Consider the following 15,920-nt stretch of genomic DNA (forward strand, 5'->3'; position numbering starts at 1 on the left):
GGTTTAACTTTTATTTCACTTATGTGTCTCTTAAAATTTTCTTTTATTCTGTATGTAGGTTTTCAAAATAAAATTATTTTGATTTTTTTCTTTTTACTCTAGGCTTGATCCTCCACTACCTGAGATGCCGAAAAAGGATCATGGCCCAGCTGAAAACATGTCCTTAGAAACTCTAAGAAATAGTAGTCCAGGAGACCTCTTTGATGAGATTTAATTGTCTCAAAAAGTACTTTGATATTCACAAGACTATGTTTTCTATCCCATTCTTTATACTGCAAAAACAAAATTTCAGCTCAGCAGCAGCCCTTAGTGCACCTTACAATTTAATTACATACATAGTGAGCTGAAACCATTGTGCAAAATGGATTACACATGTATATGAAAATATTTGATGACAGTGGCACATTATTCTGATGTGTTCATTCAGCATGCCTGTAATTACATAAAATTTCAGACCTTTTTATTGCAAAGGTCACATGTACCTTATTCATTTCACACATATTATATGTAGTAGCTGTCTATCCTGTCTAGGAAGATTTTGAAAATAGGACAAATAGAATGTCTACAAATCCTTTTTCAAATAGTCTTTTCTAAACACTGATGTTTGAGTATTTTAATTTGTGGAATGATGTGCAAAATCTAGTTTTAGTTTTTACACAATCTGAAAATCTAGTGATAAAACTTTTGATTGAAGATTTTGTGTTCTCAATAAAATGTTATCTTGCTTAACTTTTTCCTTTACTATCAGGTCTTTATAGAGTGCATATTAATGTAAATGTAACATCATTTTGTATCAAAGCATGTTTTTCAGAGATCTCAAGATCTCAGAACCATTGTAATGTTGATCCCTCTGCCTAGAATGTTGATCTTTGTACATTTGGTTTCTTTTCACCTTTCAGATCCAGAATCAAATGTCTCCTACTCCAAGGTGCTTGCTCTGAAATATACTTTAAAAAAGATGTGCATATTCCCAGTCACTGTATCCCATGGGAATGTTTTTTTCACTCTGTATCACTCGGCTTCCCTGGTGGCTCAGAGGGTAAAGAATCCGCCTACAATGTGGGAGACTTGGGTTCCATCCCTGGATTGGGAAGATTCCCTGGAGAAGGGAATGGCTACCCACCCCAGCATTCTGGCCTGGAGAATTCCATGGACTGTAGTCCATGGGGTCGCAAAGAGTTGGACACGACTGAGTGACTTTCATTTCCTTTTCATGTATCACTGTCTGGAATTACAATTTTTTTTCTTGCCTCTTATCTCTCTCGTCTCCTTCCTTCTATTTGTCTGTCTTTCTCTCACTAACCTACCACTGTCCCCACCCCCCAGCCCCCTGTCTGTCTGCCTATAGAAAGTAAGCCCCACCATAGCAGAGGCATGACCATCTACTTTCTCTCTCCATCTGCCGGTACCTAGGACAGGGCTGGATTCCTAGAGGCTTAATAAGTGTTTACTGAAGAAATAAAAGCATGTCCATTACAGTGTAGGCACTCAGATGATCTAGTTGCCTTAAGTTTCTAGATCACTGTGAACACAAACTCATTAAAAGACTGAAATCTAGCTGGATGATTTGATACAAAGAAAAAATTTTTCAGAAAACATAACTACCTTCTCTGATTAATTAAAAATATATGTATGTATACACACAAGCTTGACTACAGAAAGATAATGAGAAAGAAATGATAGATTATTGTTTATATCTGAAATGGGATTTTCTTGAGAGTTCCATGGTGATCCAATGGCTTAGTCTCTGTGCTCCCAATGCAGGGGCTGAGGCCCAATCCCCGGTCAGGAAACTAGATCTCACATGTCAAAACTAAGGGTTCGTGTGCCACAACTAAAGATCCTGCATGCCACGACTAAGACGCAGCACAGCCAAGTAAATCTACTAAGAAATAGAAACAGTTTTTAAAAAGAAATGAGATTTTATTGTCCATGGAACCACAAACTATTTTAAATAGAAATTTTCCTGCATTTTCATTTCTATACTGGTTTCCATTTAAGAGGGAGATTTTTAATTAAGTGTAAATATAAATGTGTGAAATATAAAATTCTACTTGGTCACATAAAAAATTCAATAATGAATTTGTGTAATCCAGGATTTACCTTGGATCTTTCCAAGGGGATTTGGTACATAAAGTACCAGAATCTCAAAATAATACTATCACATCTGAATAGACCACAAATGACTGACCAAAATTAGTATACATCAGTGTATGTGTATATAGGTATGTACATATGTGTATGTTTTATATATATGCATATGTATATTTTTTTAAGAGAAAGAGAAAATCGAATTTTGGCTGTTAACTAGCAGTAAGAAGGGAAAATGTTTCCTAAGTAATGGTAACAATACAATCTATAGTTCATGGTATAGTAGACTCTCAAACAACATGGGGTTGAACTATGCAGGTCCACTTATAAGGGGATTTTTTTCAATAGTATATAATATAGTACTATACAATCTGCAGTTGGTTGAGTCTTCAGATGCAGAATTGCAGATTTGGAGGATCTGAAGATATTGAGGAACGACAGATATGAAGGGCTGACTATAAATTATACTTGACTGTCTAGAGGGTTAGCACCCCTCTCCCCAACTGTTCAAAGTTCAGTTGTATTTTACTTTTTCAGGGTTCTCTTCAACCATTGCTGTGTGTCAGATTGATTCAGCTGGTTAGAATAGAGCATAATAAGCCCATAATCATGGTTTCCTCTTTTCTATTTATTGCTATTTTATAGTTCTTGTTCTCTGTAAACAGACATCTATAGGTTTGGTTGAGAGGCCCAGATTCTGTAATTCCATGCTATGATTTTTTTCCCACATTTTTCCTTGTCTATACCCTAAAATAGATTTTTGTAGAAGATACTGCAATGGAAGGCAAATTAATTGAGTTATAATGCAGCCTGGCTTTTTTGATCTTGGTGCCCTCACTTCTAAAAACAAGGTGATTACATTTCTGAAGGGTGTTTTTTGGCTTAAGGTTTATAATTATTGGCCCTGGCATCAGATGGTATGGGTCAGGCCTCATTAGGGAAGTTCATGGGAGAAAAAAAAATCCCATCTCAGGAAGAGATGTCTTTATTATGTGGTTTTTAAAAGGTCAGGAAACTACTTAAAATGTGTTCTTAGTGGCACATAACTCAAATTTATAAAATTCTAGGTCCCATGTTTTAGAGCCAAGCAGCTCTTTATTGGGTAAGTTTGATTCAACAATGTTTATAAAGGATTAGTTATGTACAAAATACAGAACTGGGCCATGTGTGGAAGTGAAGGATAAATCCATCATTTACCAGGTATTTGTTAAGCATTCGTGTTGACCTCCACTCTGGGCACTAGATGAGGCAATGAATAATACTAGCACTCTGTTACTATAGAGTTTATATCCTAGCAAGTGAAATTTGGGGTCTGGTCTCAAAAACTGGAGTGTATGAGATTGGGGCTTGAAACTACTATGTAACGAACCATAATATCAAGGAGTATTAGAATAAGCGACTTAAAGAGAAAAATTTAAAAATTAAAGTTTTAGATGAGAATCCATAGAAGATAAAAGATATAACTGGGAGATTAAGAGAAATTGGTAGGAGTTGGGGAGAGTGAGCTAAGGATGTAGCTATCTTCAGATCAGAAGAGAGTATAGAAGGTGCTGGGGCATCAGCTATGAGGTTAATTTCCAAGTTTACAATTGTGAATCCTCAGAATGAAGAAGACAGGTTAGAAGATATTCCAGGGGGACTGTTGGCCCAGGGTGTTTAGGAGCGAGAATCTCAGTTGTATAATAAAGGTATGGCAAGCATTGAGCCCCACAGGTCTAACTAGCACTTCCTTGGGAAGGTATGGGCTGCCAGAAAACTTCAGGTCATGCAGACCTTGCTGGGCATCTGAGGATGGGAAAGGAAGGCCAGTCTGGAGGCCTCTCAGCAGATACTTAAAAGAAGCAGCCAACGTGTATCCTTTCGTGTCTCTCCCATTCTCTTACTATCATTTATACAGAATCCATTTTAAATAAAGCGAGATTAAATAGCTGACATCCCAAGTCCATGAAAGGCCTCATGAATTTATCTATAAATCAGGAAATTAAAAAAAAAATAGGTTGTTAACACATTTTGTAAGGGAATATATAGTAACAAAAGAACTATTCATGTATCCTTGTGTAGCTGTTGTCTGAATTAAAACTTTCCACTGCTAATCTGACAGTTTCTAGGTAAATGCTTCTCAGGAGGGCAGATTTCATTTGCAAGTGTTCAGTGCACAAACATGAAATGATTGTCTCCATTTTAATAACTGGAAAAGGATGCCTTGGAAAATACATGACAGCATGCATTTTGTGGTTAACTGACCATCCAACCATCTCTTCTCCTGTCTCCCAGTTCTCTTTCTTACCTAACTCAGCCTAAAATGCTCTCCAGCCTCCCTTCTAATTTTCTCCATTTCAAATATCCACGTCGTCTCATTTACCAACTATTATCCTTCCTTATAATTTTCCTCTCCTCTGTGTGTGTGTGTGTGTATGTGTGTTTAGTCACTCAGTTATGTCCGACTCTTTGTGACCCCGTGGACTGTAGCCTGCCAGGCTCCTCTTCTCCGTGGGGATTCTCCAGGCAAGAATACTGGAGTGTGTTGCCATGACCTCCTCCAGTGGATCTTCCCAACCCAGGGATCAAACTGGGGTCTCCTGTATTGCAGACGGATTCTTTACCAGCTGAGCAACCAAGGAAGCCCTTCCTCTCCTCTACTTGAATAAAATTCAATATGAATTTTATTGTTCATATGTTGTTTTTTCTTCTCTCTTCTGGAGGTCCTTCATCCTAAACTATCATCTCACAATCTCACTGATAACTGTATGTCCTGACTGAGGGTCTCTTTGTCCCTTAAGGCTTTGAGATCTATAGAAAAAGAGAGAGAGGGAGATTGGAGCCTATTTCCATCTTGATAGTATCAGTAGATGTTCCTGTTAAGGGCAGGAACAATTTTGGTGGCTACTGTTACAGTAAATGGAATGTAGGTTAGTCCTGAGCTGCTTACTTTTTAAAAATTTATTTTTTATTAAAGTATAGTTGATTTACAATGTTGTATTAGTTTCTGTTGTATAGTAAAGTGATTCAGTTATACATATACACATATAACATATATGATGGTGGGGATGGTTTAATCACTAAGTCGTGTCCAGCTCTTGTGACCCCATAGAATGTAGCCTCACAGGCTCCTCTGTCCATGGATTCTTCAGGCCAAGAATACTGAAGTGGGTTGCCATTTCCTTCTCCAACATACATATATATATTTATGTGTATATAGATATAGATATATATTATCTATATATAATGTACATATATATTCTTTTTCATATTCTTTTCCATTATGGTTTATTACAGGATATTAATATAGTTCCCTGTGCTCTACAGTAAGACCTTGTTGTTTATTCATTCTATATATAATAGTTTGCATCTACTAATCTGGAACTCACAATCCATCCCTTTGCTGAACCACTCACTTTGGATTTAGAGATCATCTCCAACTTCCCTACTATCTTAGGTATAACATAACCAGTCAAATAATATAGATGAATGAGATGATTTTTATAGAACCTGCTCATATAAGACTCTTATAGAAATCTATCTTACTCTATACTCCTCTGAAAACCAAGCCTTAGACCAGGGCTTGCACACAGGCAATTTATTTGGGGAATATCATCTCAGGGAGCAAAAGTGTGAGACCAGATGCATTAAAAAGAAAAGGAGGAAATGCCAGTGCAAAAGCCTCATCAAGGCAGATAGTTCTTTGGATGACGTATCCCCAGCCTGACCAGGATCTTCTGAGAAGTGCAAGTGGTGGTCTCTCAGTTGTATCCGACTCTTTGGGACCCCATGGACTGGGGACTTCCAGGTTCCTCTGTCCATGGGATTCTCCAAGCAAGAATACTGGAGTGGATTGCCATGCCCTTCTCCAGATGATCTTCCTGACCCTGGGATTGAACCCGGATCTCCTGCATTACAAGCAGATTCTTTACTGTCTGAGCCACCAGGAGCCAAGATCTTCTGAGGCATCTTCTATAAAGTATCTCAGAACTCTGCGTCCAGGGGCAAAAAGCATTTATCCTTGGGTTTCTGTTTCTCATTGCCCACATGCTGCACATGCCCCTTCGTGAACACGTATAGCAGCAGGCGCTGTGTGACCTTCACGCCTGATGGGGAGAGTGGCTGGTGTCTACAGTAGCTTCAGGTCCTGATGTATCTCAGACCCAGTTCCAGTACATGCATTTCCTGAAAAGCCACTGCTCCCTTTTTTGAAACATTTATTAGTGGAATGGTTTCTTCAAACAAACAAGAAAATACCCAACTAATAGGGAAATCAAATACATTCTCCAGAGAAGATTTCAATTAATTCTCATTATTGTCAATTAACAAATTGTCATTAGTTAACCTTACTATTAAAAGAATGTTTCACGAATTGCCAGTCCAGGTTCGATACAGGATCCTTGGGGCTGGTGCACTGGGATGACCCAGAGGGATGGTACAGGGACGGAGGTGGGAGGGGGGTTCAGGATGGGGAACACATGTACACCTGTAGTGGATTCATGTTGGTGTGTGGCAGAACCAATACAATATTGTAAAGTAATTAGCCTCCGATTAAAATAAATAAATTTAAATTAAAAAAAAAATAAAAGAATGTTTCAAGACAGCTATAACAAGAAGGTAAAACCACTTTCATTATTAAACTTTGTATAATATTTTATAATATAAATTTCAAAATTCATTAAAATGCCATTGAAATTTTAAACATAAGTGAAAGTGTTAGTTGCTCAGTCATGTCTGGCTCTTCTGTCCATGGGATTTCCCAGGCAACAATACTGGAGTGGGTAACCATTCCCTTCTCCATGGGATCTTCCTGACCCAGGGATCAAACCTGTGTCTCCTGTAGTGGGAGGCAGATTTTTTACCACTGAGCCATCCAGGAAGCCCATCTACGCCAGATGTGTCTTCAAAGCATTGATGACTTTTAGTAATAGTGTAAAATGTCTGATCTTTGTCAACATGGGCCAGTACTAAAAATTTTATTTATAAGTGAATTTTAAATGTGAGATGTTACAAAGGTGCCACCTTTGGTAGAATGATATATATATTTATCCTTTAAAGAATACAAAGCAACATAATTTTTATCTTGGTTTTTCTCAAATGGTCAAGAGACTACTTTTACATTACAGCATTTCTATGCAGTGACTAGGGCTTCTCTCTCTCTCTTTGTCTCTCTGTCTCATAATTGATCTGATTGGGACTTCCCTGGTGGTCCAGTGGTTAAGAACTCGCCTGCCAATGCAGGAGACATGGGTTCGATCCCTGACCCAGGAAGATTCCACATGCTGTGGGGCAAGTAAGCCCTCGTGCCACAACTGCTGAAGCCCACACACCTAGAGCCCATACTCTGTAACTAGAGAAGCCACCGCAATGAAAAGCCTGTCAAGGAAGAATAACCACTGCTCATTTCAACTAGAGAAAACCCGCACGCAAGGAAGACTCACGGCAGACAAAAGTATAAATAAATAAATTATTTTTTAAAAAAACAATCTGATTGAAAACCTCATGAGACTTCTATAATAGAATCCCTATTAGGACAAAATGGTGGCAGTGATGATGGAAGAAGTAGGCTTGAAAGTGCTCATTTTGTCCTTAAGCTCTGGAAACATTTAGGGAATTCACGCATGTGAATTTTTCCAGAGCCCTTTTAAATACTATTGGAAACAATCTTGTTCCTCTCCCTTAAGAGATATACTATATGTCTCTGAGGAACTAAATTTACAGAGGAGTAATTAGATCACTATGAAAGATTACAACATTGTCCATAAATGTTTTGCTGTTCACCACCACCACTCAGTCGACTTGCTTTGGCTGATAAAATGTGGATGAAATAGTCATATACATGTTTTGAGCCTAGGAGTTAAGAGGCCTTACATTTCCTCTTTTTCCCTTTGGGAGCTTCTGATCTCTGCCATGAGACTGACATGTTCCAGGTAGCTGCTGCCTCTCCTGCCCAGGCCATTGATGACACACAGAGCAGAACTGGACTCGGTCCCAAGCTGGAGCCAAGCTCACTATCCTGAAACCTTTAGAAGAGCCTTGCATCTGAGCCCAGCTATAGTCAACCATGCTGGCTGTGAGCATGAAGATAATTGCTTGCTACTCAAAGCCATTGAGATTTGGGGTCGTTTTGTTATATAAACGTATTTTGACATGCTCTGACTAAAACAGTTCATCACGTAGGATAATGAACAAAGATAATTTTACGTTTGTAATAGCTTTCAGTGTTTATGTTTAAAAAAAAAAAAGTCCAGTAACTTCTGGCTGCAACCTGATAATAGAAAAAATAGAAATGTGAATTTAGGGATCAGATTAAGCCAGCCTTCAACTCTCTGTCTGCCAGCTATTAACTGTCTAACCCTGGGCAAGTTCTTTGAGTTTTCTTATCCATACAATGAGAATTAAATAAGATAATGCAGATAAAACCCTTAGCCCAGGGCCTGCTTCATAGTAAGTGAAGCACATATGGAATATCTTAAGATTGTCAAGATACTGTCTTATTTTATGATGGTTGTGTTGCATGTAATGGATCAGCACAGTTACATACAACCAGATTATCAGTTAAACTGACCTTCTCTTTGAAATTTATTGGCTCATGCTACTTGTCCCTGATCTTTTCTAGTCTGATGCTCTTCCCACGATTTTCGATTTTCCTGGATTCCTGTGGGATTTATTTTCATGGCTACCTCTGCTGTTAGTTCTGCTGGGATAAGTCTCATGTGTTATCAATCCTGATTTTCTCCTGTCTCCCCTCCATGCCAGTTCAACCATGGAACTCATTTCATTGTCTTTGATTTACATGGCAAAAGCACTCAGAAATCTCTGTGTATGGTGGAATTTATTAAAGGTGCAGGTCAGAGAGAGGCAGTTTATCTTAAAACAAGCACTTATATTTGATTTTACCATAACTCTATTCATTAAAGTAGTCTTCTGAAGGAGATGGAAGGGAGGTCTGCAAAAGAGAAAAGATGGCGGAGTAGAAGAACGTACATTCATCTTCTCCTTTGAGAACTCCAGAATTGCAACTCTCTGTAGAACAACCATTGACAGGAGAATGTTGGATCCCACCAAAAAAAAAAAAAAAAAAATACCCCACATCCGAGGGCAAAAGAGAAACACAACAGGACAGCAGAAGGGGTGAAATCACATTTAGAATCAAAACCCCAAACCCACCAGAGACACTCAGAGGGCTCAAACAAAATCTCCTGCACACCAGGACCCAGGGACCCCACAGAGACTGAGCCAGACCTGCCTTTGGGTGTGTGAGTGTCATCCACAGTGGCACAGTCAGCAGTGGCCTACACGGGGACGGGGCTCTGGCTGCAGCAGATCTGGGAGGCCTGGCATGTGACTTAAGTCCTCTTGGAGGAGGTTGACATTAGTCCCACCATAGGGCCATGGAGCAGACAGCCCACAAACTGCAGAACAATTACACCAAAGAAGTTCTTGCACTGTTATGAAAGTTCTAGGACCCGCAGCATATTTCCCAACCTGGCAAAGGGACTAAGAACCCCCAGGGAATATCACCTTGGAGGCCAGTGGGATTTGATTACAGAACTTACACAGGACTGGGGAAACAGTCTCTTGGAGGGCACAAACAAAACCTTGTGTGCACCAGGACCCAGGAGAAAGGAGCAGTGACCCCACAAGAGGCTGACCCACTTGCCCGGGAGTCCAGGAGTCTTCAGCAGAGGCATGGGTTGACAGAGGCCTGCTGCAGGGTCAGGGGCACTGAACACAACAGTGCTGGCATAAGCCCTTTTGAAGGAGGTCCCCATTACCCCACCACAGTTTGGCCATAGGCCAAACAACAGGGAGGGAACATAGCACCACCCATCGAGAGAAAATTAGATTAAAGGTTTACTGAGCACGGCCCCGCCTATCAGAACAAACCCAGATTCCCCCACAGCCAGTCTCTCCCATCAGGGAGCTTCCACAAGCCTCTTGTCCTTATCTATCAGAGGGCAGACAAAATGAAAATGACAATCACAGAAAAGTAGCCAAACTGACCACATAGATCACAGCCTTGTCTAACTCAATGAAACTATGAGCCATGCTGTGTAGGGCCACCCAAGACAGACGGGTCATGGTGGAGAGTTCTGACAAAATGTGGTCCAGTGGAGAAGGGAATAACAAACCACTTCAGTATTCTTGCCTTGAGAACCATGAAAAGTATGGAAAGGCAAAAAGATATGAACAGAAAGATGAACTCCCCAGGTCAGTAGGTGCCCAATATGCTACTGGAGAAGAGTGGAGAAATAGCTCCAGAAAGAATGAAGAGATGGAGCCAAAGTGAAAACAGTGCCGAACTGTGGATGTGACTAGTGATGGAAGTCTGATGCTGTAAGCAGCAATATTATATAGGAACATGGAATGTTAGGCCCATGAATCAAGGTAAACTGAAAGTGGACAACAGGAGATGGCAAGAGTGAACATCGACATTTTAGGAATCAGTGAAATAAAGTGGACCGGAATGGGTGAATTTAATTCAGATGACCATTGTATCTACTACTGTGGGCAAGAATCCCTTAGAAGAAATGGAGTCGCCCTCATAGTCAACAAAAGAGGTGGATATGCAGTACTTGGGTGCAATCTCAGAAACGACAGAATGATCTCTGTTCATTTCCAAGGCAAACCATTCAATATCACAGTAATCCAAGTTGATGACCCAACAACTAATGCTGAAGAAGCTGAAATTGAATGGTTCTATGAAGACCTACAAGACCTTCTAGAACTAACACCCCAAAACGATGTCCTTTTCATTATAGGGGACTGGAATGCAAAAGTAGGAAGTCAAGAGATACCTGGAGTAACAGGAGTTTGGCCTTGGAGTACAAAATGAAGCAGGTCAAAGGCTAACAGAGTTTTACCAAGAGAACAACCTGGTCATAGCAAACACCCTGTTCCAACAACACAAGAGATGACTCTACACATGAACATCACCAGACAGTCAATACCGAAATCAGATTGTTTATATTCTTTGCAGTCAAAGACGGAGAAGCTCTATACAGTCAGCAAAAAGCAAGACCGGGGGTGGACTGTGGCTCAGATCATGAACTCCTTATTGCCAATTTCAGACTTAAATTGAAGAAAGTAGGGGAAACCACTAGACCATTCAGATATAACCCAAATCAAATCCCTTATGATTATACAGTGGAAGTGCCAAATAGGTTGAAGGGATTAGATCTGATAGACAGAGTGCCTGAAGAACTATGGACAGAGGTTCCTGACATTGTACAGGAGGTGGTGATCAAAACCTACCCCAAGAAAAAGAAATGCAAAACAGCATAATAGTTGTCTAAGGAAGCCTTACAAATAGCTGAAAAAAGAAGAGAAGCAAAAGGCAAAGGAGAAAAGGAAAGATATATCCATCTGAATGAAGAATTCCAAAGAATAGCTAGAAGAGATAAGAAAACCTTCCTTAGTGGTCAATGGAAAGAAATAGAGGAAAACAACAGAATGGGAAAGACTAGAGATCTCTTCAAGAAAATTAGAGATACCAAGGGGACATTTAATGCAAAGATGGGCACAAATAAAGGACAGAAATGGTATTTACCCGATAGAAGCAGAAAATATTAAGAAGAGTTGACAAGAATGCACAGAAGAACTATACAAAAAAAGATCTTAATGACCCAGATAACTGCATCAGTGTGATCACTCACCTAGAGTCAGACATTCTGGAATGTGAAGTCAAGTGGGCCTTACAAAGCATCACTACAAACAAAGCTAGTGGAGGTGATGGAATTCCAGTTGAGCTATTTCAAATCCTAAAAGATGATGCTGTGAACGTGCTGCACTCAATGTGCCAGCAAATATGAAAAACTCAGCAGTGGTCACAGAACTAAAAGAGTCAGTTTTCATTCCAACCCCAAAGAAAGGCAATGCCAAAAAAAAAATTCAAACTGGAAGGACTGATTCATTGGAAGGACTGATGCTAAAGCTGAAACTCCAATACTTTGGCCACCTGATGGGAAGAACTGACTCATGAAAAGACCCTGATGCTGTGAAAGATTGAAGGTAGGAGAAGTCTGAATTTGGCAATGAGTTCATGGTCTGAGCCACAGTCAGTTGCTGGTCTTGTTTTTGCTGACTGTATAGAGCTTCTCCATCTTTGGCTGCAAAGAATATAATCAATCTGATTTCGGTGTTGACCATCTGGTGATGTCCATGTATAGAGTCTTCTCTTGTGTTGTTGGAAGAGGGTGTTTGTTATGACCAGTGCATTTTCTTGGCAAAACTCTATTAGTCTTTGCCCTGCTTCATTCCGTATTCCAAGGCCAAATTTGCCTGTTACTCCAGGTGTTTCTTGACTTCCTACTTTTGCATTCCAGTCCCCTATAATGAAAAGGACATCTTTTTTGGGTGTTAGTTCTAAAAGGTCTTGTAGGTCTTCATAGAACCGTTCAACTTCAGCTTCTTCAGCGTTACTGGTTGGGGCATAGACTTGGATTACTGTGGTATTGAATGGTTTGCCTTGGAAACAAACAGAGATCATTCTGTCATTTTTGAGATTGCATCCAAGTACTGCATTTCGGACTCTTTTGTTGACCATGATGGCCACTCCATTTCTTCTGAGGGATTCCTGCCCGCAGTAGTAGATATAGTGGTCATCTGAGTTAAAATCACCCATTCCAGTTCATTTCAGTTCACTGATTCCTAGAATGTTGACATTCACTCTCGCCATCTCTTGTTTGACTACTTCCAATTTGCCTTAATTCATGGACCTGACATTCCAGGTTCCTATGCAATATTGCTCTTTACAGCATCGGACCTTGCTTCTATCACCAGTCACATCCACATCTGGGTATTCTTTTTGCTTTGGTTCCATCCCTTAATTCTTTCTGGAGTCATTTCTCCACTGATCTCTAGTAGCATATTGGGCAGCTACTGGCCTGGGGAGTTCCTCTTTCAGTATCATATCATTTTGCCTTTTCATACTGTTCATGGGGTTCTCAAGGCAAGAATACTGAAGTGGTTTGCCATTCCCTTCTCCAGTGGACCACATTCTGTCAGATCTCTCCACCATGACCCTCCCATTTTGGGTTGCCACACAGGCATGGCTTAGTTTCATTGAGTTAGACAAGGCTGTGGTCCTAGTGTGATTAGATTGACTAGTTTTCTCTGAGTATTGTTTCAGTGTGTTTGCCCTCTGATGCCCTCTTGCAACACCTACCATCTTACTTGGGTTTCTCTTACCTTGGGCGTGGGATATCTCTTCACAGCTGCTCCAGCAAAGCGCAGCCATTGCTCCCTACCATGGACGAGGGGTATCTCCTCACCGCTGCCCTTCCTGACCTTCAACGTGGGATAGCTTCTCTAGGCCCTCCTGCACCTGCGCAGCCACGGCTCCTTGGACGTGGGGTTGGTCCTCCCGGCCACCGCCCCTGGCCTCGGGCTTGGGGTAGCTCCTCCCGGCCACCGCCCCTGGCCTTGGGCTTAGGGGCATGGGGTATCTCCTCCCGGCCGCCGCCCCTGACCTCGGACATCGGGTAACTCCTCTCGTTGCCGCCCCTGACCTCGGACGCTGGGTATCTCCTCTCAGCTGTAGACCATTCAGGTATGACCTAAATCAAATCCCTTATGATTATACAGTGGAAGTGAGAAATAAATTTAAGGGCCTAGATCTGATAGAGTGCCTGATGAACTATGGAATGAGGTTCATGACATTGTAGAGGAGACAGGGATCAAGACCATTCCCATGGAAAAGAAATGCAAAAAAGCAAAATGGCTGTCTGGGGAGGCCTTACAAATAGCTGTGAAAAGAAGAGAAGTGGAAAGCAAAGGAGAAAAGGAAAGATATAAACATCTAAATGCAGAGTTCCAAAGAATAGCAAGAAAAGATAAGAAAGTCTTCTTCAGCGATCAATGCAAAGAAATAGAGGAAAACAACAGAATGGGAAAGACTAGGGATCTCTTCAAGAAAATCAGAGATACCAAAGGAACATTTCATGCAAAGATGGGCTCAATAAAGGACAGAAATGGTATGGACCTAACAGAAGCAGAAGGTATTAAGAAGAGACAGCAAGAATACACAGAAGAACTGCACAAAAAAGATCTTCACGACCCAGATAATCACGATGGTGTGATCACTGACCTAGAGCCAGACATCCTGGAATGTGCAGTCAAGTGGGCCTTAGAAAGCATCACTACGAACAAAGCTAGTGGAGGTGATGGAATTCCAATTGAGCTATTCCAAATCCTGAAAGATGATGCTGTGAAAGTGCTGCACTCAATATGCCAGCAAATTTGGAACACTCAGCAGTGGAACAGGCCTGGAAAAGGTCAGTTTTCATTCCAATCCCAAAGAAAGGCAATGCCAAAGAATGCTCAAACTACCGCACAATTGCACTCATCTCACACGCTAGGAAAGTAATGCTCAAAATTCTCCAAGCCAGGCTTCAGCAATATGTGAACCGTGAACTTCCAGATGTTCAAGCTGGTTTTAGAAAAGGCAGAGGAACCAGAAATCAAATTGCCAACATCCTCTGGATCATGGAAAAAGCAAGAGAGTTCCAGAAAAACATATATTCCTGCTTTATTGACTATACCAAGGCCTTTGATCACAATAAACTGTGGAAAATTCTGAAAGAGATGGGAATACCAGACCACCTGACCTGCCTTTTGAGAAATTTGTATGCAGGTCAGGAAGCAACAGTTAGAACTGGACATGGAACAACAGACTGGTTCCAAATAGGAAAAGGAGTACGTCAAGGCTGTATATTGTCACCTTGTTTATTTAACTTATATGCAGAGTACATCATGAGAAATGCTGGACTGGAAGAAACACAAGCTGGAATCAAGATTGCCGGGAGAAATATCAATAACCTCAGATATGCAGATGACACCACCCTTATGGCAGAAAGTGAAGAGGAACTAAAAAGCCTCTTGATGAAAGTGAAAGAGGAGAGTGAAAAAGTTGGCTTAAAGCTCAACATTCAGAAAACTAAGATCATGGCACCCGGTCCCATCACTTCATGGGAAATAGATGGGGAAACAGTGGAAACAGTGTCAAACTTTATTTTTCTGGGCTCCAAAATCACTACAGATGGTGACTGTAGCCATGAAATTAAAAGATGCTTACTCCTTGGAAGGAAAGTTATGACCTACTTAAATAGCATATTCAAAAGCAGAGACATTACTTTGCCAACAGAGGTTCGTCTAGTCAAGGCTATGATTTTTCCTGCGGTCACGTATGGATGTGAGAGTTGGACTGTGAAGAAGGCTGAGCGCCGAAGAATTGATGCTTTTGAACTGTGGTGTTGGAGAAGCCTCTTGAGAGTCCCTTGGACTGCAAGGAGATCCAACCAGTCCATTCTGAAGGAGATCAGCCCTGGGATTTCTTTGGAAGGAATGATGGTAAAGCTGAAACTCCAGTACTTTGGCCACCTCATGCGAAGAGTTGACTCATTGGAAAAGACTCTGATGCTGGGAGGGAGGGATTGGGGGCAGGAGGAAAAGGGGACGACAAAGGATGAGATGGCTGGATGGCATCACTGACTCGATGGACATGAGTCTCAGTGAACTCTAAGAGTTGGTGATGGACAGGGAGGCCTGGCGTGCTGCGATTCATGGGGTCGCAAAGAGTTGGATACGACTGAGCGACTTATCTGATCTAATCTTGCCGGGGACCAGCCCCGGCTGACCCAGGGTATTCGAAGGAGAGACGGCATAGGCGAAGATCAGGAGACAACTGCTTAATTAAATGTTAATTAAGGATATAAAGAGTAATAGGATGAGGATAGCTCAGTGAGGAAATTCAGTGGAGAAAAGAGGCTGAGTGGCTTGGTTTACGCAGGAGACCAATAAAACTTCAAGACAAGAAGTTTGCACCACTTACGTAGGCCACAGGCGTC

General features: G+C 41.0%; 1 protein-coding gene across 3 annotated transcripts in view; it reads left to right on the forward strand.

Moving 5' to 3' along the window:
* Nucleotides 1-15,920, forward strand: part of XRCC4 (X-ray repair cross complementing 4) — a 379,323-nt gene that overhangs the window by 287,480 nt on the left and 75,923 nt on the right. Inside the window, exon 8 of one of the 3 annotated variants that reach the window (XM_070794003.1) lies at nt 103-4,764. The exons of the other annotated variants lie outside the window; for them this stretch is intronic. Within the exon in view, the coding sequence (XP_070650104.1) occupies nt 103-214 (112 nt within the window). The 3' untranslated portion in view covers nt 215-4,764. Of the gene's footprint in view, nt 1-102; nt 4,765-15,920 lie in introns of those variants that run through there. 3 annotated transcript variants of the gene reach the window in all.

This window comes from Bos indicus, chromosome 7 (genome assembly GCF_029378745.1).
Source record: "Bos indicus isolate NIAB-ARS_2022 breed Sahiwal x Tharparkar chromosome 7, NIAB-ARS_B.indTharparkar_mat_pri_1.0, whole genome shotgun sequence".
NCBI classification, from domain to species: Eukaryota; Metazoa; Chordata; class Mammalia; order Artiodactyla; family Bovidae; genus Bos; species Bos indicus.